The sequence below is a fragment of the Nasonia vitripennis genome, chromosome 4, assembly GCF_009193385.2.
Source record: "Nasonia vitripennis strain AsymCx chromosome 4, Nvit_psr_1.1, whole genome shotgun sequence".
Lineage (NCBI taxonomy): Eukaryota > Metazoa > Arthropoda > Insecta > Hymenoptera > Pteromalidae > Nasonia > Nasonia vitripennis.
The window spans coordinates 31,529,699-31,553,033 of record NC_045760.1 but is presented as its reverse complement, the minus strand read 5'-3'; the positions used below and the strand labels follow the sequence as shown (position 1 = coordinate 31,553,033).

The following is a 23,335-nucleotide window of genomic DNA, read 5'->3' as shown; positions in this document are numbered from 1 at the left end:
TTACTATTATTATTATTATTAACCAACGATATAATAACCGTCAAAGAAAGTCGAGTTCTCGCTCGATCTGCCATCGTGATTTCGGTCGATGTAACTTCAAAGCCGCTTAATCCTCTTAACGAAGCCGCACTGAGAGGGCAGTGTGTGTGTGTGTGTGTCCCTTTGGCTTTTTGTTTCGCGTGTGTCCCCTTGAGGAGGTGCGCGCAACAAAGGCAGCGGGCCGAAACTTCCGCGGATCGATGACTGACGATATGCTGACCCGTGTAAGCCGGCTTACAACCGAGTCGAATATGAAACTTCCCTCCTTATGCGCGCCGGACTATGACGAGGGAACGTCTGATATGTATATTCTAATGTGCATAATAAATCAGCCTTCGAATGTCTCCAGCTATTGGATATCGAAAATACATATCGCTCGAGATTTACACCCTCGGTGTATATTTCCCGTCGAATTTATATTTCTCGGAGCCGTGTACATTACACCTACATCCTGTACTCAGACACACATAATATTCCCATCCTCGATTTAACCCTTTATTTAAGTTCCCGCCTCGCGACGTAAGCCACACCACATCAGCGAACATTAATAAGCGGCTTACGGGTCGCGAAAATACAAGCCCTAGACGCGCAGAGAGCCCGATTGCCTCTCGCGATTCGCTTTAATTGTGTGCGCTCCAGTGAGCTCGTGTACATCGCTGCTCATACATAATGCCGCGCTTCTCACCCCTGAGTTTTCCGAGTGCGGTATACAATATAATCAAAGATATATTGCCTCGACTTTTGGGCGGGAAATTCAAATACCGTGTGTCCCATTTTTAATAACGAGCGCACACACACACGTGTGTATACATATGCGGAAAACCGAGGACGTCGCCGCATCGATATCGAAATTCAAACTGCGCGAGCTCGGCACAAACGTAGCTGAGAGAGAGAGAGAAAGAGAGAGAGAGAGAGAGAGAGAGAGAGAGAACTGGTACAGGGGATGTGCAGACAGGAGGATAGAGTCGTCCCGACAATTAGTTCGCGCTCGCGCGGGAGTGTACTTAGCGAAAAGTAAGCAAACTCCTTCTCTCTCAAAGGCCTTGCCCTCCTCTATTCGTCTTTCTATTTTTCTTATCCACTGAGCAGCTAGCATGCAGTTTTCCGGCGACTATCCGTCTTCTTTTTACCTCATTGTTCGGCTCCGCTTTGAAGCTCTTACGTCTTCTTTATTCTCTCCCGTATGGTTACTACGGATCCTATCCGGCAAGATATTATGCTATAACGCAGCAGCAAACTCCATCTCTCGTTTATACAAGCGAAGCGCGCGCGTCGTCTCGGGTTTCGACAAATAGCGAGAGCGCCGCTCTTGTTTTGCCATTTCCACTGTACAGCCCCCGATATCCGAGAGATGTATTGAAAGCGGATATCGCCGAATTCAATATGTCGTTAGACGCGATCTCCTCGCGAAATCAATACCTGTACGTACGTGCAAAGATCGACGGGAAAAATGGAGATAGCGCTAATTTATTCGATCGGGGCTTTGTATCGGGGAAAAAAGGCACTTACCGCCGCGGTGTAACTTTTAAACGCGGAGGATAGACTCGATTATATACAGGTGTGTATTGTCTCTGAAGGTGTATATTTTTATTCTTTCCCGGGCTGTAATTAATGAGTTTCAGCAAGTGCTCGCGATAAAAGCGGCGGCGGCGATTCTCAGAATGTATAAAACTTTTGTCCTTATAGCGCTAGCGGCTCTCTCGTTGGGGACAGGACTAAGGCTCGAGATTCGATCCGGCTGAGGCGGAGGTAGAGGAAGAGAGGGACATGACAAACCCGCGATTTTGCCAATTTCCCGTCTCCTTTTTCGCCGCCTCGCGAATCGATGCCCCTATTATTGTTGGCCCTGAGCGAGTTCCAAAATAGATATTTCCTGTACAGCTTTGTGTGTTATATGGCTCGTTGTCTTTGCTTCGAAATTTTGTTGTTAATTATCGTTAATACCGTTGAAAATCGTCTCTGAATTAAAAGGAGTCGATAATTTTCTTCCGAGGAAAGATGATGAAAAAAAGCACCGGCATAATAGAAATATATATACATGCCAGTAGAGCAGTCTTCTGAGAGCCGGTTGAATTAAAATTCCGAGATTTATCGCGTCAATAACCTCGGCGTGCATCAAACGCCTGTACTCGCAGCTGTACTAATGAAAAATGTTACTTCGTTAATCTCTTTTTGAAAATCCTGTTCGGAAAAAGAGTTGTTTACGCTTGTATAGAGCTACGGTGGAGTGTTTAAAAAAGAGAACACGTTTAGCCCGGCAGTTCGAGAGTTATCCAAGGTTGAGAAGTTAGCTGCACTTGTTAAACACAGACAATTATCAGGCGTTCCACGTTTACACTTCGGTGATACATCTCCGTCATCCGACAAGTTTTGAAGCATCGAAAGTGCCATTCCAGGTTTATACCTTCCATAAACCCAATATAACGAGGATTATAACAAAAGAAACAATTAAAATAGTTCGAACCCACGCCGGTGTATCGATCAGCACTGGCACATCCTGCAACAAGCACTCGTTCTTCGGTCGAGCAAGTTTCCACGATTTACCCTTTTTTTTTATCCACGCCGTCTCCTCTCCCTCTTCCTCGTCCGTCTGCTCGCGGTTTTAGTCGCCTCCCCCTCCTTGCATTCCGCAATTTGATTGATCGCGTTAATTACTCCAGTTCCTAATGCAGCGGCTCCATCTCTCTCGTACTTGGGCGACGCGGCGACAGATGGAAAAATAAAGTACCAGCTGAAAAAGGAGGAAAAGAAGGGTAGGGGGGAAATGTTGCAGCAGGCAAACTAGAATTGGGTAAATGAAGATAGATAACGGCTGAGACTTTTTTAATTTTACAGAGTTTAATCCCTCCCCTTGAATTTGCATTTGGAAATTTGTACGCGTGCGCGAAGGAAAATTGCGTTTTTTACGCTCATCTGTGCGCTTGAGTAAAATGTACTGCTCGCACTTTGTTATTCGGCGAGAAGTTGCGGCAACGAGCTTAAATCATTCTTGATAGCTCGCGTTGGAAGAAGGAGGTGAAGACGCTGAATAATTATACGAATTTCGGTAAACAACACACTAGAAATAAAAATCCGCGAGAGTCTCCTGAAAATTTCAGCAGCAGCTCTCTGTGCGGAAGAAGGAAAAAATACTTTATCTCGAAGAGTACAGATAGCGCGCCGCGCGCGAGTTCCTAATTTCGAGAGCGGCACCGCTGGAATCTTAATTGTGAGGAAGAATTCCAGGATGTCCGGTGTGTAGTCGCGCGCAGTGTGTAGCAAGTAATGGTCGCGGCGAATTTCCCGCGAAACTTCCGATGTATCTCTCGAAAAGGAAATTCTCTCTCTTTTCCTCTCTCAGCTCTGCTTCTGCTCACATGTTCGTGTATAAGGTCGAGAGCGGAATTTTATGTGTCTGAAATTCTGAAGGAAAAATTTTCGAGTCGTCGGTATACTTACTCAAAAGAATCCTGATCAGGAGCAACAAATAAAGAGAAAGAGCTCAGATCTCTCTCTCTCTCTCTCTCTCTCTCTCTCTCTCTCTCTCTCTCTCTCTCTCTCTCTCTCTCTCTCTCTCTCTCTCTCTCGGAATTCCGAATTGTCATGAGTCATGAGAATTCCGAGGGACTAAGCCCGAAGCCATCTACGGATATCTCCAAAGCGAGAGCGAGATCCGTTCCGTATAGCATCACAGAAAGAGAGAGAAAGAGAGCCTAGATACCCATTTTCTCCACCTTTTCTTTTTACAGCCCCAGCCGGCTTCCTCTCTCTCTCTCTCTCTCTCTCTCTCTCTCTCTCTCTCTCTCTCTCTCTCTCTCTCTAACCCCTTTCCTCCCCCCGCCACTGCCGTCGTCGTCGTCGTGACTCCAGCGTCGCCCTCTTCTTTTTTTATCCTAACGCGATCAGCATCCGCGTCGGACCCGAGATCGTTCGAGCCTGCGCCGCCGTGAGCGATGCGCGTAAAGTGCCATGCTGCCTCTCAGAGAGAGAAAGAGAAGAGAAAGAGAGATGAGTGAGCTGCTACGTCGCCTAGAAAGCAATCGATATGACGGAGGCTGCTGCTGCTGCTGTTACTGCTGCAAGAGCTGGAGCGGATATGCTCTATAGTGCACGTAGTAAAAAGTAATGCGCGAGAGCAGAGGTGTATATAGCCCGGATTTTTGAAATTTCGCGCCAGAGCACAGCCGGGGATGATGAAGCGCTGGTCTGGGTGTTTCGTTGAGAGCAGACTCTCTCTCTGTCTGTCTGTCTGTCTCTCTCTCTCTCTCTCTCTCTCTCTCTCTCTCTCTCTCTGCTCTCCTTATGTGATTTTTCAGTTTCTTTCCGGGACACGCTGCATGCTCTTGGGCGTAATTTTATTTTTAAAACGTATGGATACACAAACTGCGTTACGGAATCAATTTCGATTCACCTGGAACCTACGTCGTACGTATTCGAAAATCGATAAAATGTTTCCCACCGCGACGTAAACAAATCGAGCTTTCATCTCCACGAACGACGCTGCATACATAGGTATACGTAGGGGAAATCGCTCCTGGCGCGAATTGCATCCCCGGAGTGCGCGCCGTCAACAAAAAGCTCTTAATCGACGTGCTTTATCCTCGGAGATTATCGTTATTTTGGCCGCCCGAGCACGATAAATGCCGCTTTTTCAGAGACCCGCCGCGTGTATGACGCGCCGTGAGTAGAGAGACGCTTGGCTGCCTCTCGCAATGTATGATCGTGCTGTTTTTTTGGCCATAATCAACACTTAAGGCAGGTACATCAGAATAATTTATGAAAAAGGTCGAAGTATCGAAAGCTCAGAAGGAGATCCGATTAAAGCAAGAGAGAGAGAGAGAGAGAGAGAGAGAGAGAGAGAGAGAGAGAGAGAGAGAGAGAGAGAGAGAGAGAGAGAGGGAGAGAGCGTAAGCGCTCGACCGTGAGGAAAAAGTAGTCGTCGCGGTATCAGCTGATGCGTGAGCTCGAAGCCAGTGATCCTTAAAGGGGAAGGTACCGAGCGGAGATAAGGGAGGAGTCTCGACCTTAGCGAGTTCGTTTCAAGTTGTTTGTCGACCGGCAGTGTATACGTAGTCCACAATCAGAAAGCTCGAATTGGAGATTTCCTCGTATAATTTTTTTCCAGCAAAGCACCACTCGTTCTTCATATTGTGCTTTATATGCTTCATTTATGGGGAGTCATTTCCTCTACGCCTCGACGACGATCCATTTATTTCCTGGCAGCATCGTAGCAATTTCAGTGTCGTTCGAAAAGCGATGAAAATCGAAATTTTTCGCGCAACGTTACTCGCCCCCCTCGTAAAGCTCTCGCGAAATTCCTAATGAATAAAGCGAACGAGAGAATACCCGCGCGTGGGAGGAAATTCGTAAATGACGATTAATCACAAAAAGCCGGGGTGAAACCGGCGAAATCGATACGCAAGCGTTGTTGTTCTCCCGTCGGCGAGCCACACCACGAGGCGCGCATTGTACATTTAACGGGCCGACAGTAGCGCGATGGAACAAAAGCGCGAAGAAGAAAACCGTCGCCGGCGTTGTCTCCCCGGCGCATATAAAGTCATCCTTTTTTTCCCGTCTCTACCGCCGGGAAAAAAAGGGAGAACGAGAAACCCTCTCTCTCTCTCTCTCTCTCTCTCTCTCTCTCTCTCTCTCTCTCTCTCGGCGCAGCGCATGCATAAACAAGGTGTTTAAAAACCGCCGGATCCGCGCGGGAGGGAATATTATTTTTCCCGCGCTCCGATCTGATATTTTTAAACGCGCGAGCTGGTGTATAGGGCGAAATGATAAAAAAAGGCGCGCGGGGGTGTAGTAGCGAGAGAGGGTCGAAAGAAAGCAATACATTTGGCGCGATTAAAGAAAGCTCTCGAGGCTCTTGATGGGGCGTAAACCTCCGTTAATTGTCCGCCGCCCCGTCGCGCTCTCGCCCATATAACGTCGTCGCGCGATTAGACGACGACGACGACGAAACAGCCAGAGAGAGAGAGAGAGAGAGAGAGAGAGAGAGAGAGAGAGAGAGAGAGGGAAGAGAGAAAAAAGGACACGGTGTGCAACACTACACAAAAGGGACGACGGCTTACTTCTTGTCGTCCTGACCCCGCCGCTGCCGCCGAGGACGTTTTATCGTTCCGTAACTCCTGCGCGAAAACGTTCCGTGTCGTAAAGCTCGCTTTTATGAGTGTGGAGAGAGGAGTGTGGGCTCTGGGAAATTTTACGTTTCTTAACGCTCTCGATTTTTAAGGATGGGAGTGAAATGTCGCTTGAAAATTTCAAGGGGAGACTCGATTTTTATTCGGCTTTTAACGGCCACCGCTGCACCGCGCGGAATAAAAATATGCGCTTCTAACTGTTGCGGCTATAGTCTGCTGTGCGTCGCGCTAAGGAATTTATGGACTATTCATTGATGAATGCTACGGCCGCGGAAAGTTTATGAATCGTTAAGGACATCTTGCTCATATAATTAAATTTTTTTGTAATTCTCTTAGAGATATTCTAAACAGCTGCTCGCTTTCTGTTACAGGGACTGCAGGGTCGTGAGGGACCCACAGACTATGAAATCCAAAGGCTATGGTTTCGTCTCTTTTGTAAAGAAAGCGGTAAGTACTCAATCCTAACAAACGTATTAAAAATATCCACTTAAAGCCCAGCACTCTATTTAAACCAAACAACCGAGGGCGGCATTCACTCCCAATCAATAATATTTACCCGTCGCCTCTCGGCACTCGCGAAAAAACTCCTCGAATAATAACACAATCTACATTCCCCGAATCAAAATTTCAATTCTCTCTCTCTCTCTCTCTCTCTCTCTCTATCTCTCTCTTTCCTCCCCTTATCCACGCGTCACTTAGTCCCAGGCGATTGCGCTCGCGGGATGTTTTATGCAAAAATCCGCGTTACATACATGCGCATATAGGAGAGTGAGAGCGTCGCGTCTAACCCCACGAAAATCCCGGGAACGATGCAAAAATCCCGCCCCACAAAGCCGAAGCCTCTCTCCCTCGCTGCCGCCACCGATATTAAAACGAATATCATTCAATAAAGCGGGCCGCTGACGCCGTGTGGCGTCAGGTCGAGGGGATTCGAGCCGTCGTTGCGCGCTGAATCCCATTGTCGTGTACGCTTAGGCTCATATGAGCCCACTAGACTTTGGGAAAGAAGGCTTTTATTAGTTTGTTTTCAGCTGCACGTTTGTGTATTATACGTGAAAAAAAAATTAGATGGATTTTTTCTTCGAGGCTGTAATAGTATATTGTGTACCAAGGGCGTAAAGTGGGCTTTTTTAGGCCGAGTGTGGATTTTGCAGTACGAGCCGCAGACGAGTACTGCAAAATCCACGAGGCCAAAAAGCCCACTTAGCCCTTGGTGCACACCATATTTTATGTAACGCGCGGACGTATTTTCGCGTTTTTTCGTACGTGTTAAGAGTGACTGATGTGACTATTTTTTGACACGGCAACCGTGCTCTTGTCTTGTTCAAACATTATATAAAAGTCAAATTCATTTTTGTTTTTTTTGTAAATAAATAATTGATTTTAACAGTACCGAATTTATAATGAGAAAATTGGAAAAAAATGAAATAAAGTATTATGTGAAGGGTTTTAATGAAAAAAATAAAAAATTTCGACAATGTTAATTTATATTTAGTTATAAATTATATATTGTTCAAGAACATAACAGTTTGTACATTTTTTATTTAATAATAAATAATGCAAATTTATCAAAATCAACTTTTTTTTTAAATTACAAAAAAAAATTTGTGGGCAATAAAAGACTTTTTAGCGGGCAATAAAGGCCATTATTGCCCGCTGTTTGAATATGCGGGCAATAAAGGTTTTTATTGCTCGCTAAAATAACTTTTTTGCCCGCCGGTCAAAAAAGAGTCACTTTAGTCCCTATTAATAGGTACGAAAAACGCGAAAATCGTTCGCGTGTTACATAAAAATACTTACAATTCCAGACGCTCGGAGCTCCAAAGAGCTCTCGCGGTTTGTCGTTTCGGCTTCATTTTTCAGCGATTCGCTCTGCCGCTGACGTCGTCTGTCTTTTCAACTTTCTCCCTTTCTCTCCCGCGAGCGACGTCTCGTTACAAGTGTGAAGGGTATAATCAAATTGGCGAGAGACAGAATTCGCTCGTGTTTCGCGGATGTCGTCCGTTCCTCTCCTGCCTTTTTTCAACTCTATTTCTACTCGTTCGCCGAAGAGGAGGTAGAATTCTCGATGGGATTTTCGAAGGGTCGTATATCCGTAGATCGTGAAGTATTTTGACGTAAATTTCGCTCTTTTAATGCGAATAGACGACTGGGGAATTTTCGCTGAATATAAAATCAGGTTACTCGCATCAGGCAATTACGCCTCTGTAACGCCCGTTACAAAATCGGAATTTAAATTATCTCGTCGCTGAGCAATTCGAAAATTACCCTCTGCAGACTTCATAAACAGAATTTGCATCGTAATTGAGTCTCCGCCGATATTACGAGAGCCAATTACTTTCGTCAACAATCGCCGCTTACTCAGCAGTGTACAGAAGTAGAGAACGAGCGAGCAATCACTTAAAAACTCTCTCTACCTAGGGGCACACTCCGGAGCCGGAAACAAGCCGTCAGAAAAAAGCCTTCCTCCGCGTCAGGAAACGATAGATAAATAATTACTCTCCGCGTGCGCGAGCGGGAGAGATTTACGAGTGGCGACGATCGCGTAAAACGTCAAAACCGCGAGAGGGAGAGAAAAAACACAGACACATACTCGAGAAAGAGCTCGAAAAGGAAAGCACGTGCTCGCGGTGAGAGCGCGCATGTACGAGAGGAGGGGGGGGGGAGGGTGCGCATCGATCGCGAGCGCGACGCGAAGAAAAGCGAGCGCAGGAAGCCGGCCATTCGGCGGGCGGAAGTGCCGAGCAGCGCGCGGTCAGCGTCGCAATTTAGATCCGCGTTTCCGGCGACGACTCTCCCGCTCGTTAAGGGAGGAAGTTATAGCGGAGGGATGCCGCGCTGTACGCACGCGAATTTTCCGAGCAACCGCGCCTCTGTGGCTTGAGAGGACTGAGAGCATTTGTCTCGTTGGCGATGAATGCGCGCGTGGATTATATTTCGCCTGCTGTTTTGACTGTGTGCTGTAGCTGAAAGATAATTTGTGGTCTTGATATCTTTTTTTTCGAAGATATGGATTCGATATTTTGAGGTTATGTTCGATTGGTTTTTAAAACACTCGATAAAGCAACAGTAGTAGTACAATAAAACAGTTTTTGGACTGCCCCCCCCCCCCCCCCCCTCCCGCCGCTCGAACATTCCGTCTCCTTAGTTTCTGGCTAGCGAAGCTAGCTGGCGCATGACCATTTTTCTTGTTTCCTTCATTACAATCCAAGCGCCGAGTGTATATATAGCAGCGTGTCACCTAAGCTAGAATGGGCTTACTGAGCCCGCTCACGCTATTACTGCTTGATCCTTGTGGTTGTGCTCTATGTTTTTTTTTTAAATTTCTCTCTCTCACACACACACACACACGTAAATGTGTATAATACACGTATGCGCGCGTGCCAGAAAGGATTGCTCGGCTGCAGTATAGTATACGCATGTGCAGCAGAGAGAGAGAAGCGAGTGTGCAACGCGTACTCGGTGACATCTGGGAAAATTTATACTCGGGCAATAGTAATCTCGGTGGAGGAAAATGCCGGCTTCCCACCGCTTTCCAGATCGATCGGGCATTAAAACAGACGACGGGGCCTCGCTCTCTGCCTCTATAGCGCGCAAGAGTGAGACAGATAGATAGATAGTTTAGATAGATAGGCGAACGCGGAGAGAGGGAGAGAGAGAGAGAGAGCCGACTTTACTCGACTATTTCGTCGTTATCTTCGAAATCGGCATTATTCTCCCCTGTGCCCGTGCTTGGAGCATCAGTTTGCACACGCTGCGGAGGATTCCGATTGGTTGTTGGCTCCGACTGTTTATTTTGAATTTCCCGCCGAAACCTTGACCCGAGAGAGAAACAGCTTTCCTCTCGAAAAGTTTCAAAGCTCGACACCCGGAGAATAATAAACATCCGTGTATACCAATCGATCTCCCCGCGTGTAAATTTTTCATAAGAAAATCATTCGCCTGCATTCGCCAGTATTTATCTGACCTAATTTCCGAGGGCAGCGCCTTTCCCTCTGTGTGTGAAAAAAAGCTCTGCAAGCTCAAAGTTATCACGCTGGCGAAAAAAAAAGCGAACACCACCGCAGAGCAACAGTGATACTCCGCGTCAATCAACAAACGACAAGTGGGCATCGCAATACATACACATACACACATATAGCTGCATATAGACGTGGCAACGACGGCGGCACATGCGCGCAGCTGCATCACACGCCGGTAAATCACGGCGCGACGAAGCCCTCAAAGGCCTTGTGGAACGACGAGTGTACTGTATATGGCGCTATGCGGAGAGAGAAACTCGCGAGAGAGCGGGCACGCGTCGATTAAAACCGATGTTTAATGCACATCGATATTTACACCCCTGTAACATCAATACGCTCCTGTCACCAAACACCGCCGCCACTGCCGCTGCGCGTACGGTGCACTATTTCACAAAGTTCGCCTGCGCGCAAATTCGTTACCGAATGCCATTAACGGCTGGAGCCCAAAGCCAACGTAGTTGTTGCAGTCGAGGCCTTCTCTCTCTCTCTCTCTCTCTCTCTCTCTCTCTCTCTCTCTCTCTCTCTCCCTCTCGTTTGCTCTTTATCTATACATGCGTATATATACCTGCGCAACGAGGGCCGACGACTCTTTGGCCGGCTGCTATTGAGCAGACGGAATTTCGGTTGAGCCGCTGTATATTGCCGATCTGGGGATTGAAATTATGCGCCGCGAAAGTATATTATTTTGGGCTGTGCGTGATTTGGGGATTGATTGTGCTGTATGCGCTAATGTAATTATACCTGCGGTTCTATTGCAAACATTGAATGCACAATGCGAGCCTAATGGTTGTAAGCTAATAATAATACGAGAATTCGACAATAGATTGATTATAATCAAACAATAAACGCACACGCGCCGAATAACCCAGGAACTTTGATTAATCCTTTGTATAGTCGCCTTTCGTTTCTTCTCAAACGGGCATTTGTTTGCCGGAATCGTTATAAACTCTCCAAATCCCGCACACACACGAGCCTCTCCGGCAAATTTTTCCTTCCCGTCTTCTCTATCGAGCTTCGAATATACTGCCTCCGAGTATTCGCTCTCTCGTCGATAGGAACGCAGTTAATTAATTTCTCTATCGCGAGGAAATTTCACCTTTCGATCCTTGGATGTTGAATTTCGCGCTGCTGGGCAAACCCGCAGCCGCGGCTCTTTCTCTACTTAACATTCTGAAAAGGTTACTCGCGCGCGCGAGCTTCATAATTGAGATGAAGGCTTTATAATTAAATTATTCGGTCTTCCGCCTTGATCATTTGATATTTAATTCGCCGAAAAATTCCGCTATGCTTCTTTTTGTCCGTATATAGATTTTGTGTTAATTAGACGTTCGCTTTGATGGCGCAAGGAGGAAGAGATTCGCGAATTAATTGAAGCTTTCTGTTCGCGATCGAACAAGCGAGCTTTTTATTTTTAAACATTCGGAACTTTGGCGCGCGAAATTCTGAATTCTTTGATCACCCATCAGGCCGTGAATTATTTTCCCCGGGAAAAACAACGCGCCATTATCGGTTATGAATTTCAAAGAGCCGAGCGTAAAACTCATCTCTAAGCTTTGATCGGTATCTCCGTCGACATTAAAACGCAAATGAGCTTTCGTGCCCCGAAAAATTGAACGAAATCCACGTGTTTTACGCGTTCACCAACTCATTTAGCAGAGCTGTGTATGCACGTGTGTGTGTGTATAGATCGAGGCTTTATACGCGCATTACTAAGTCATGGCTATGGGTCGCTTACGTGGCCGAACGAAAGTTTTGCAAACGAGTCGATGCGTCGCGACCCTGTTTCGCCGAGCTTTTGTGTGTCACACACGAGCTGCGTTATTTTATTTGCTCGATCCACTCGGTGTATATAGTTACGAGCTTTTTTTCCAAAGACGATGGAGACGGCTCGCGTGCGCGAGAGAATTTGCAAAGTGCGCCGAGGTATGTTTTACTAATGTGGCACGGATTTAATAGCCGCTTGTGGCCGTTGTTTCGAACTAGATGCCTGCTAATGATTTCCAGAATTCGAAACTGGGATAAAATATTGAAAATTAATAATGCAAATCGCTCGATAAGTTATATAACAAGCGCGATATCGTACGTAAGTCGAGCTGAATAGCCGTGGCGCAAAGCTCTCGACGTCGTAAAGAGCCCCGGTCCAACCGCGCAAGCGCACACACACACCTTTATTTTCGCGTGTTCAGCATCGTTCGGAAGCTCGGCTCGGTCAGAGAGATAGCCAAGATTAGGCGTCTCCTTTTCGCGTACACATACCGTTAGCCTGCACGTCTCTGCAGCGGGAAATGGAAATTCGAATCGGAAATACTTTATTGCCGGCCAGAGCATTCGCCCAAACGAGCGGCCATTTTGCGTAAAATCAATCCTCTCCTGGAAAATTTCCAAAATCCTTGTAACGGAAAATTCGCAGGATTTTCTTGCGCTGGATATCCGGCTCTCCTTCGCGAATCTCTACATCTCTCTCTCTTTCCTTGCGTTTATTCTCTCGTGGCTGTGCCACGGGTTAGCAGATGTCGGCACGTGTATATACTTGGCCGAGCTTTAATTTATTCGGCTGTTTGCGCCGTCACAGTAGCGCTTGTTTACCGAACTCGTCGCCGGAAAAATTCATTACACGTTCGGGAGACTGGATGTTTATCCGCGAGATTGTACGAGTAGCGTTTATGGCTTGTTTCTAATTTGCAGCGATTGTACTTCCGCGGCTGTTTTTTATTTTCGTTTCGAGCGATTTTAATGCGGTGGAAGAATTTAATTTGATAGAGGTGTCAATATTGAGCTTTTTAACTTCATAACGAGAGGCGAGGAGTGCGGTTCAATTTTTTAAGCGCCTCAACATCGATTGCACAGCGTTTGTTAGTTTTATTGCATAATTTTAAAGTTTCATATATTTCTTCGAGTTATTTACATAATCTATTGTTCACCTTTCTAAATTACGTCAGCTTAATATTAAGTAACGATCTTTTTCCATCATCGGCGTTATTTTCAATACAACAATTGAGTACAAGTACAGTAGGGTTCTGACGGGTTGTGCACGACGTGGAGACAGAGGAAGCGCTTGCCTTGGCACTGATCTTCGCAGTACTTTTTCCACGACTCTTTGCACTGTCCGGCTATCATTCGACCTGCAACACAACGGCAATATAATGAATATAACAAAACACGTAATTTCTAATCGATATATCGAAAAATAGACAGAATTTACCTTCGCTAACGCACACAGAACAGGCCATAATTAGCACAATTAACAAACAACACACTTTCAGCGTCATTTTAGCGACATTCGAAGCCATGGTCTACTCGAGTTGGAAACTAAATACGCACTGACTCTCTGCGGTTCTCACTACTTGACACCACTTATCGCGCATCATTATTGTCCAATGAATAGAGATGACCTTTTCAACTGATTTTATCGGGCTTCAATGATCCTCTACTTGAATTTCAAGGTTGTAAATATCGTGATGCAGTTGTCGATCTATTAATTTCTTTTCTTTTAATTTCCTCCATCTGCGCATTACTCTATTTATTGCGCGATAAGTCGTCGCTCGCTGTTTACAGATATAGAGCTGGATATACGACGAATAACGTATGTAGCTCCATTAGACGTCGCGCGTTTGAAATATTTCGCAAGCCTCTTAGTCGAATTCACGCTCGACTCATTCGACACGTAAAAAGCGTTATTCAAAGTACTCGAAATCCGAAATAACGTCGCCTCGAGATTTTTACATGAAATAAATCGTCGTCGGCGGTAACGCCATTTGCAAACTTTATTATTTACAAGAAAAAAAACCGTACAAGCCCAGCATCCCCTGAAAAATCGATCTCTCCCCGCAAACTTCATTTATCACGCACACATTTCGTAGTAACGGTAGAGCTTTCGTTAGTCATCGGCATCGAAAGAAATCATCATCATCATCGTCGCGCCGTCCTCATAACGGGCCCGTGCACGCACCCCCGAAATTTATGGGTCTCGATCACGAAGCGCAATGCTCGCGCGCGAACTCGCGCCGCGATCCATTCATCACGTTTCAGCCGTTTCTATATACTCTCTCGCTCTATACGGGTTTTCGGAGAGAATATAAGAAGCTTGCGGGATGCGGGCGAGCTTTTGGGGGGTGAAATTCGAGGTGGATGACTTGTTTCAGGGTGGCTTCGTGTCGGGGAGAAGTGAAAGAAGAGATTTAGGGCTATGGGTTTACAATTTTTGCAGTGCGCACGGTTAATTATTTTCGCCGCTTTGATATTTATCGCTGCCATTCATGATGCGAAGTCGAGGCAGCACACAGAGCGGTGGGAATAATACAAGCCCTCAGAAGCAGCCCCCGCGAAATCGGGCAAAAAATCTCTATCTGGAAAAAGCTCGAGACCAGATATATCCCTCTTCCTCTCCTGCTCGCGGGAGAGAAAAAACGAATGATAATGGGGGTCACCTATACTGTGCCAGGATCTGCTCGCGGAAAAAATCAAGATCAAAAGAGTGAGAGAGAGAGAGAGAGATAGAGAGAGAGAGAGAGAGAGAGAGAGAGAGAGAGAGAGAGAGAGAGAGATAAGGAGAGGGCCGATGGGATATATACCAAGAAAGAAAGACAGAGCACACATCCCTTCTCTCTCAGGGTGGAAAGTGCCCGCCCTGTAAACGACTAGCTCACTCTCCCTCAGCCGCTCTCGTAATAGCAATTTTTTGCTCGTCGACGCCGTGATCGCGACTGTGGTCGCTCGTTACGCCGGAGAGATCCCGCGGGAAGAGAGAGCGAGAGAGAGAGAGCCGGAATCGACGAATAAATGATCGTGCACTTAATCACGCTCTCGCCCTATAGCAGCCGGTAGGATTAGACAAATCCGCGCTCGAGAGCGCAGTCCATATTGCCAAAGGCGGCCTTTCTCCGTCGAGGTATTTTTCCAGCCGAGAGACGGATTGCGATGATTTCCCGAAGAGAGGTGCTCTCTCGACGCCGCCGCGTAATTAGCGCGATTCGATTGTGCCGACTAGAGAGTGATTTGTGGCGCTGGAATGTGCTTTTAATGTTTAGGAGCTTTCGTTTTGAGCGCGTTTAACGTGCTACTGAATCGGTAATGGCCGCGACGCGTGTAAGAGTTTGCAGTACTCTGGATTTGCGGGATTTATTCGATTATTCCGACTGCTCGATTAATTATCCGTGAGCTGTGTGCTTATTCAACTCCATTTAACGCTTTAATTATATCTGTACATTCGCGTATTTTTATATTCAAGAGAGCTTCTAACGCGTTGCGCTTTAATTGAATTTTTCATAAACGAACGCTCCACTTCTCCTACCAACATTTGCATTCGCCAAGATAATGTAATCGAATTAATATTAACGCGCTCCGCACCAACGTATCAACTTTATTCAAAATAACGCCGCACGCATTATTCAAAAATCATAAATTTCACTATTCACCGCAGGCTCTCTCTCGTGTATCGGGGAATATTTTAAATCCTAAAAACAACCCCGCGACGACGCTTTGCAATTCATATCCCCCAATTCGCCGTTCGAAAACTCGTATTATTCATATGCCCCCTTTTTCCAAAAAGTACGTGTATTACATCGGCCGAATATTTTTACCCCCCGCGAATGGAGCATTCGGCGACTCTGAAACAAAAAAATTAAGAGCACACGCGTCAATCGTCGTACAAACGAGACAAAGGGTGAGAACTCGAAAGATACAAGCCTTCCGGACTGGCCTAATCGCGCGCGAGCGTCGCTCCGTTTTTTTATGCCCCGGTCATGCGATCTCATTTCAGATATTCGAGTCGCCGTGCTGGACGACTGCACTTCTCCTCTCTCCGCCCTCTTCCTTTTCTTCTTCTTCTTCTTTTGCTATCTGGGCTATCGTTCTTTTGCTCCACATTCGCGTGCGGAGCTGTATTTCGATTCTGCTTTTTACGGCCCCGATATTAATCAATATTTCGCGCGAAAATAAGAGGAATTTCGATGAAAGGAGAAGGAAGAATATTCCGTTTTATTAATTCACCCCTTCTTTCATTTCTTCGCCATATGCCACACAGGGTGGGCTCATTGTTTCGCGCTTCTTTTTACTCTCCGCCGCGACCCTCGTCTTTTTGCTTTTCTCACCGCTCCTTTGTTCCAGAGCCGCTCGAAATTTTCCTAGCTGCCGCCGTCATCCCCATGCACAACGTATATTTATCACCGCTTGTATTCTGCTTATCTCGTCCCATTACTCGCCGGGGATAGGGTAATAGCAACGATCCGATTGAATTTTTCGAAGGGAAGAAAAAATTCCGCGCGTTCCAATCAGCATAAAATCTCGAGAAATTCTTCGCGAGTAGAACAGAGAGCGGCGCGAGTAAATTCGTCCAAGCCTGTCTTTTGCTCTCACCCGCTCTCTCCTTCCGGGGGTATCCGCCCCAAAAAGTTCCACGACCTCCGGACTGACCAGCTCGAGAAACCGGTCGTTTCGTCCGGCTCGCGCTCCGCCCGTTTTATGTTCCGCGCAATTCGATCTCTTTCTCTCTCTCTCTCTCTCTCTCTCTCTCTCTCTCTCTCTCTCTCTCTCTACCTCCTTCTCTCTTTGGCACACTGGTGTGTGTGTGTGTGTGTAGCCCTTGCTCGAGCCAGACGCCCGACCTTTAAATCACTTTTGTTTCGCGATGGCGCGCGCTCGCACACCCTTTGGAGTGTTGGGAATTTAAGGAGCTTAATCGCTCCGTTGAGGCAAAAAATTGTAAAAATAAATTTTCAGTTGATTATTTATGAATTAAAATGTACTTTGTTGTGTTTCAGGAAGCGGAAAGCGCCATTGGCGCCATGAACGGACAGTGGCTGGGCAGCAGGAGCATCCGGACGAACTGGGCGACCCGCAAGCCGCCGGCGCCCAAGTCCGAGGGTGAGTCGTCTTGAACTTTCTCCATTTCTACGATCCTCTCGTTGTCGTATACTGACTGTGTTCGTTTATTTTTTTTTTATTTTTTTTTTTCATTTTCTTTTTGTCGTGTTTCTCGTAGTCTCTTAAAGTGTGTATCATATACTATACTCATCCTGCGCGCTCTCTGTTGTACGTTTTCTTACGTTACAATATATAAGTATACATTCGACTATCTACTGTTTCTCTGTCAGATAATTTTTCGCTTCTTAGTATACTTGGATGATTACGTTTCCACACACTTTTCGGGGCGGGGACACACTTTAAACATCAGCTCTATCCGAGAGATAAATCAATCGGGGGCAACCTCGATATCCTCTCCGCGTATAAGCGGCAAAAAAGCAGACACACAATCGCGCGCATTTCTCCCCCGCCCGCGCAAGAGCATCAAAGGATTAAATTGCAAAGATGCGTCTCCGCTTTACAAGGGCAGCGACGTCAGCGCGAATCCCAAGGTCAGAGACGTGCCTTATGATCTTCAAGAGCTCGCGCGCGACAAGTAGGTTTCTTCCTTCCGCCGCTGGCTTTCTTACCTAAGTTTTCCCGCGACGGCGAGAAAGAGAGAAGAGGATTACAGAGAGACAGCAGCAGCAGCGCGCACTGTTGACTCGAACAGCTTCTTCTTCGTCTTTTCTCCGCTGGTGCTATCGTCTGAGAGCTCGCGTATACGGAAGCGAAAATATGACGGTGTTAACCTTGTTCCGAGCTTTGCAGCATTTATTATTCCCTGATGCCGGGCGGAGAAATAAATTCAGCGATTCGATCCCTTGTGTCGCGTGTCGAAAAACACACACACAACTTTCCTTTCTCGCGGATAAAATTCAGAGCGAAGTAAAAGCGCGCGTGAATTAGTAACTGCCGGGCGCCGGATTTAGTTAGCGAGATCAGCGTTTTATAAAAGTGAATTGTGGCAGTAGATAAAGGCCGGGGGCGGTAAGACGCGCGCGCGGGCAGGTACGACGCGCGCGTATGAAAAGGTTATTCGCGCGGAGAGAGAGTCGAGAGCCATTTATTTACGAGCTAGATCTTCCTCTCCCTTCGCTGCTCTCGCATTCGTTATTATACGAGGCCGGGCAGCGCGGGGAAGATTTAAAAGAGACTGGGAAATTCATGCCCAGATTTTCTTCGCGCAAGAGAGTCGACTTTTCGTGTACTCCCGGGAGTAGTCGCTGATTCACCTGACAAGGGATCGAAGTTATTCGCCGATATTTATCAAGACGAGAGCAGAGCCTACGCTTATCCCCATCGGCCGGGATTAAAAGTGACGCCAGACACTCGGTCAGGACGAATTCCAGTCTCCGTCGTCGCGGTAAGCAGGAATCCAATTGAAGTTATGAACTATATACGCATAATGAGCTTGAAGCTGCAGCTCCTCCGTGAAGAAGAGAGAGAGGAGAGGAGGTATTATTATATTATCATAAGCGGCTCTCGAGCGCACCCTTCGCTGACCCCGTCTCCGAGACACCCTCACGCTGACTAACTAATTTCATTCCGCAAGTCTTTAATTAGTATTCGTCGCGCAGGAAACGAAGGCCGAACTTTTTCACTTGCGTCCGCGAAAAAGAGAGAGCTTTTTGAGGTAGGGTGAAATCAATGGCTGTAAAAAAAAAGACAGCGTGTAATTTTCTCAAACTGAATTACAACTTGCTTTACAAGCTCGGATGTAAAAGTTCGAAAAACACGTGGGTATCTGGAATCGTTGAAACTTGGAGAAGGATCATGAATTTCGAAATGCGTAATACTTAAGGAAAATTTCACTTCGGTAGTGCGGGATAAGCCACTCCGTCTCGAGTTTTAATTTTTTTATCGATACTCCCTTGTGGACGTATAATAATCTCGCTCGTGAAAGTCGAAGAAAAAAGTCTTTGTTTTACAATTATCCCGGCCGGCGAACTTTGCCACTCTAACGACTCGAATTACAATTTTTAATTTTGAAAACTCCAGCGGACAAAAAAGTGGCCCGCAAGTAAGGCTGTGGGAGAAAAACATTAGAATAAAATCTAAAAAAGGTCGGAGAAAAAGGAGACACAGAGAGGAAGCTCGAAAGTCCCTCTTTCTCGTGGCCCAAGACGTCGGGGGCTTCCGTGTAAGTCAGGCGTCGGCCAGCAGCAGCACACATTTGCATAGACCAACTCGGAGAGAGCGAGTGTAGTAGTATAGGGGGTAACGGGTCTCGGAATCGACCGCGTCTTTAGCGCTCGCTTTTCTCCTTCAATTTTACCCACTTAGGATCGAAAACTTGCCGTGATTCGCCACACCCCCCTCTTCGCCCTTTTAATTAATGCCCGAGATTTTATTAAGACGCTTTATTGCGCCCTCGGCCGCGCTGCTACCGCTTTTTGGCAAGTTCAATAGAAACTTCATCTGTGTGATAGCTAATTAATCGAGGCGCGCGTTTGCAGCGGAGGGAAGCAGCAGCAGAATTTTAAGTGGCGGGTCTCGAAGAATTTTCCCCGTCTCCTCTGTCAGCGTAATTGTTTTAGCCCGCATTTCATTAGGCCCCGCGCGCGCATGTAGATTTTTCGAGTGTGGCTTTTATTAGCATTCTTATCAGCTTTCTCGAATTTGCATGCGATTTCATTTCGAGAGAGAGAGAGAGAGAGAGAGAGAGAGAGAGAGAGAGAGCGGAGCAGCTTCGCTCGAGGAAAAATCCGAAAACACTCTCTCTCGAGCTGCGCATTAGGTTTCCGAATCGCATTTCACCGGTAACTCAAATTTTCCCTTCTCTCTGTCGATCGGATCGAACCGAAGCAGCAGTGGAGAGAGGGCCGGGGAAAGAGAGCCTTTCGTTTTTTCGGCATTACTCGGAGAGGAAAAAGAGAGACACAGCGAGCGCGGGTCATTTAAAATTCAAAATAGTTTACCTCGGCGGGACACAATGTTGAATCGTTCGGCGCGTCGCGAGAGAGAAATGTACCGCGCACGCGAGAGAGAGAGAGAGAGAGAGAGAGAGAGAGAGAGAGAGAGAGAAGCCGGCGCGGAAGGCTTAATATTTTATGCGGCTCAATTTTTCAAAAGGTCTGCTGCAACCACTGTACCGGCTTCTGCTCTCCCTGTGTATATGTATATAGACTCTTCTCCCGAAGTTTTCCCCGAAACTTTTCGCGGACTTTTTTACATTCGCGGTTCTCTATCTCCCGGCTTTTTTACGAGCTCGCGAGAGATACCAGAGAGCAAGGGAATCCCCGCGTCCGAATTCGACTGAGAGCATAAGAAGCCAAGAAGACGAAAGTTTCGAATCGGTACCGCGAGATATCGGCTCTTGCCAACCTGAACCTTTTTTCTCTATCCGAGAATCATAAATCCGAAATGAGCTGCTTTGTGAACGCTCTCTTGAAATTAACAAGAAACAACACAGAAGCGATATACATTTTTCGAAAAAATCCCCGATATAAATAAGGGATCACGCAGCGTGTGTACATGTATACGTCTCCGGTACATTTTGAGTCTGGAGCTGCAGTATAGTGGCTGCTCCTTTTTACAGGATTTCCGCCCGGCGCGATATTTCACCGGCGCAGATCCGCGCGCGAGCGGAAAAAATATGGCGAACCTTTCGCGGTCTCTCGATTTAAGGATACGAACTAGCAGAAGACGTTTTTCCGAGCTTTCGCAGCAGTAGTGGTAGTAGCAGTAGCAGAAGAAGAGGAAGAAGAAGGAGAGAAGAGCCGAGGGTATATCTCCGTTGGCAGTCTTTCGAAAATTCCCGGGGCGCGACTGCGGCTGCCAAGCTTGCGGAGCTTTTTCTACTGCCGCTCTCCCTTCCAGGGAACTAACTCTCTTTTTGGCTTTAGCATCATATTCGCGCGGTCCACTTTCACGCAGTTTATCGCGCGATGGATTTCAAAAAATCGGCCATAAATTGCCCGTTGACTCGATGTTTCGAGAGCGGAAAGCTCACGGGTGGTACACGGGCTACTAGAAGGGTAGTCAATTTAGCGGACGGCACGAAAAGAGGGAAGAATTTGGAAAACGTTTTAATTATAAACCAAACGTTCCACCTGCTTTTGTGTGCTTGACAATTTAATTTTCACGTGTATCGCTCTTTCAGAGGGCTACTCCTCACGGATGAAATTTTAATAAGCCGCCTCTTTTATAATTACGCCTTTAGTGAATAATTAAAAAAGCGCACGCGCAAAGTGTACGCACACACACGGGGCGGCGGTTTAATTGTGAAAAAACTTTCCGCTAAAAAGTACAGCAGCAGCCTCTTTGTAGCAGTCGGAAAGCTTGTAATCAACCGCGCATTACCGCGAAATTGCCAGCTTCTTCTCTCTCCAGCTCGTTTTCAATCAGGCGTTCAAAAAATGCCATACGCCGAATTCCGCCCCCGCCGGCAAAGAGGAACAACCGGCGTATAGAAAACAAACTCTCTGCGAGCGCGCGTTTTTCAAACGGACTATACCGCTGCTGCTGCACCTGTATACCTTCTCTCTCTTCTCTCCCGTGTCCGAGCTATCCTCACTCGCACGCGAGAGACTGAAAAAAAGGAGGTCAGAGCAGCAGCAGCAGTTACGAGGGCGCTGAGTTTTCTCGTTGCCGGGCACACACACACACATACTCTATACGCCCGACCGTTCGTTTGAAGGATGATCTTATATAGCGCGCGCCCCTTTTCCCTCGAGATTACGCTTCGCTGTCAAATTCGCTCGAATAAAAAATTACGGTCACGCACGGTATGCGCGTACTTCTTCTTCTTCTTCCGCCTCTGCGGGGACGTGTGAGAGGTGCAGTGTGGGTGAGTTCGACTTATTGCGCGAGGAGTCGGACACCTTTTAATCTGCCGAAAAAAAGACGAGGGGTGGATTTCTTTTTAATTATTCATGAGCGCCAAATCGATGTCCCTAATCAATGTTGCAAGCGCTAACTCGGTCTGACAGGAGTGATACAGTCAAGTTTGAAATTCAAGAGAAACGAGGATTACCGCGGGCGAAACGTTACATTATTTCGGAATCTCGGAATAGATAGTTTTCGATCAGGGTGACAAACGAGGCGGATCTAAAACATGTTTCTGCTGCGCTGTTATCCTGAAAAATGTCGGGGCTCAAAAATATAAGTCGCTGAAATTATATTAAAAGGAAGGAGAGGAGGAAGAAAAAGAGAGGCGAGCGACCAACACAGCGGAAGGTAATATCAGTGCCGATTTTCCCCGTCGACGTAATTTACGACCGAGAATCGATAATTGTTTAATTACTTTGGTCCAGTTTCACCTCCACTCAAATTGATCGCTCTCGCTGGGTAATTTTCATATTTCAAATTTTATACGCTTCCTAGAAGACGTTTCCGGGGAAACTTGCGTAGTATAAAGTTTCGACGAATGAGCGCTTGCGCCTGTGTGTTTGTACACAAAAAATTGCATAATCACCTTAATCGCGCAAACTTGCGCAAGCTCCGCTGGAGCCATCAAAGCCACCCGACTCTGCCGCAAAACGAAAATCCCAGACAAATCGCGCTCGATAGCCCGTAATACGTAAAAGCTCCGATATCACCTGTCCCCCTATCTCTCTCGTACGGCCGAAACGAATGCGCGCGCGGTGCAGCGAGAGCAACGCTCGTTTTCGCGCACGTACGCGTTTAATTTGACTGAGCCCCGAAGTTTCCGGGCAACTGGGTCAATATTTTACGAACGCCGGCAATTAGTTAACTTCGGCCCCCGGCGCAACGCCGGCGCAAAAATGCGATTGCTGGCATGCTAGAGCCGCCTCGGCACCGGCAAGTACTACTACCGGCCGGAGCTTAATGCCGAAAGTTGGTAATGCGGCGGCGGCGGCGGCGGCGTCGCCCCTATGTTGGAATCGTCTGGGATCTCTCTCTCTCTCTCTCTCTCTCTCTCTCTCTCTCTCTCTCTCTCTCTCTCTCTCTCATTCGCCCACCCGCCGCGCAAGCTTTAGCTCTCCCGTGGGAATACGCACACACTCGCGCAGCCGGCACGTGTGTCGCCTGGGAAGAAATGTCGCCAGGCTGGCCGCTCGATTATGGAGCGGTCGATATCTTGAATTTTCAAAAGTCGGCCTGTCGCTCTCTCACGACGGCGAGATTCGGCCTTGACGAAATTATTTCGGATGCTACTGTAGTTGGATTAAACTTTGACGTTGCAATGTTTCAACGGTTGAAGCACACTACGAGTTTATTCGCGAAATTAGCATACGTTATAAGCGGCTAATCCGAGGCTCGTAACAAGGGGGAGCTTTGAAAACTTTGCGGACAATTTATTAACGACCGGCTGTATTATTTACCGGTTTGCACTTCGCGTCA

At 46.9% G+C, this 23,335-nt stretch overlaps 1 protein-coding gene across 8 annotated transcripts in view; it reads left to right on the top strand.

Moving 5' to 3' along the window:
* The window catches only part of LOC100119433 (nucleolysin TIAR), a 404,341-nt gene that overhangs the window by 337,671 nt on the left and 43,335 nt on the right, over positions 1 to 23,335 (top strand). For all 8 annotated transcript variants that reach the window (XM_031930727.1, XM_032599808.1, XM_008216417.3 and 5 more), the window contains 2 exons: positions 6,536 to 6,611; positions 16,945 to 17,047. In XM_031930727.1, coding sequence (XP_031786587.1) covers positions 6,536 to 6,611; positions 16,945 to 17,047 — 179 coding nt within the window. The remainder of the gene's footprint in view (positions 1 to 6,535; positions 6,612 to 16,944; positions 17,048 to 23,335) is intronic.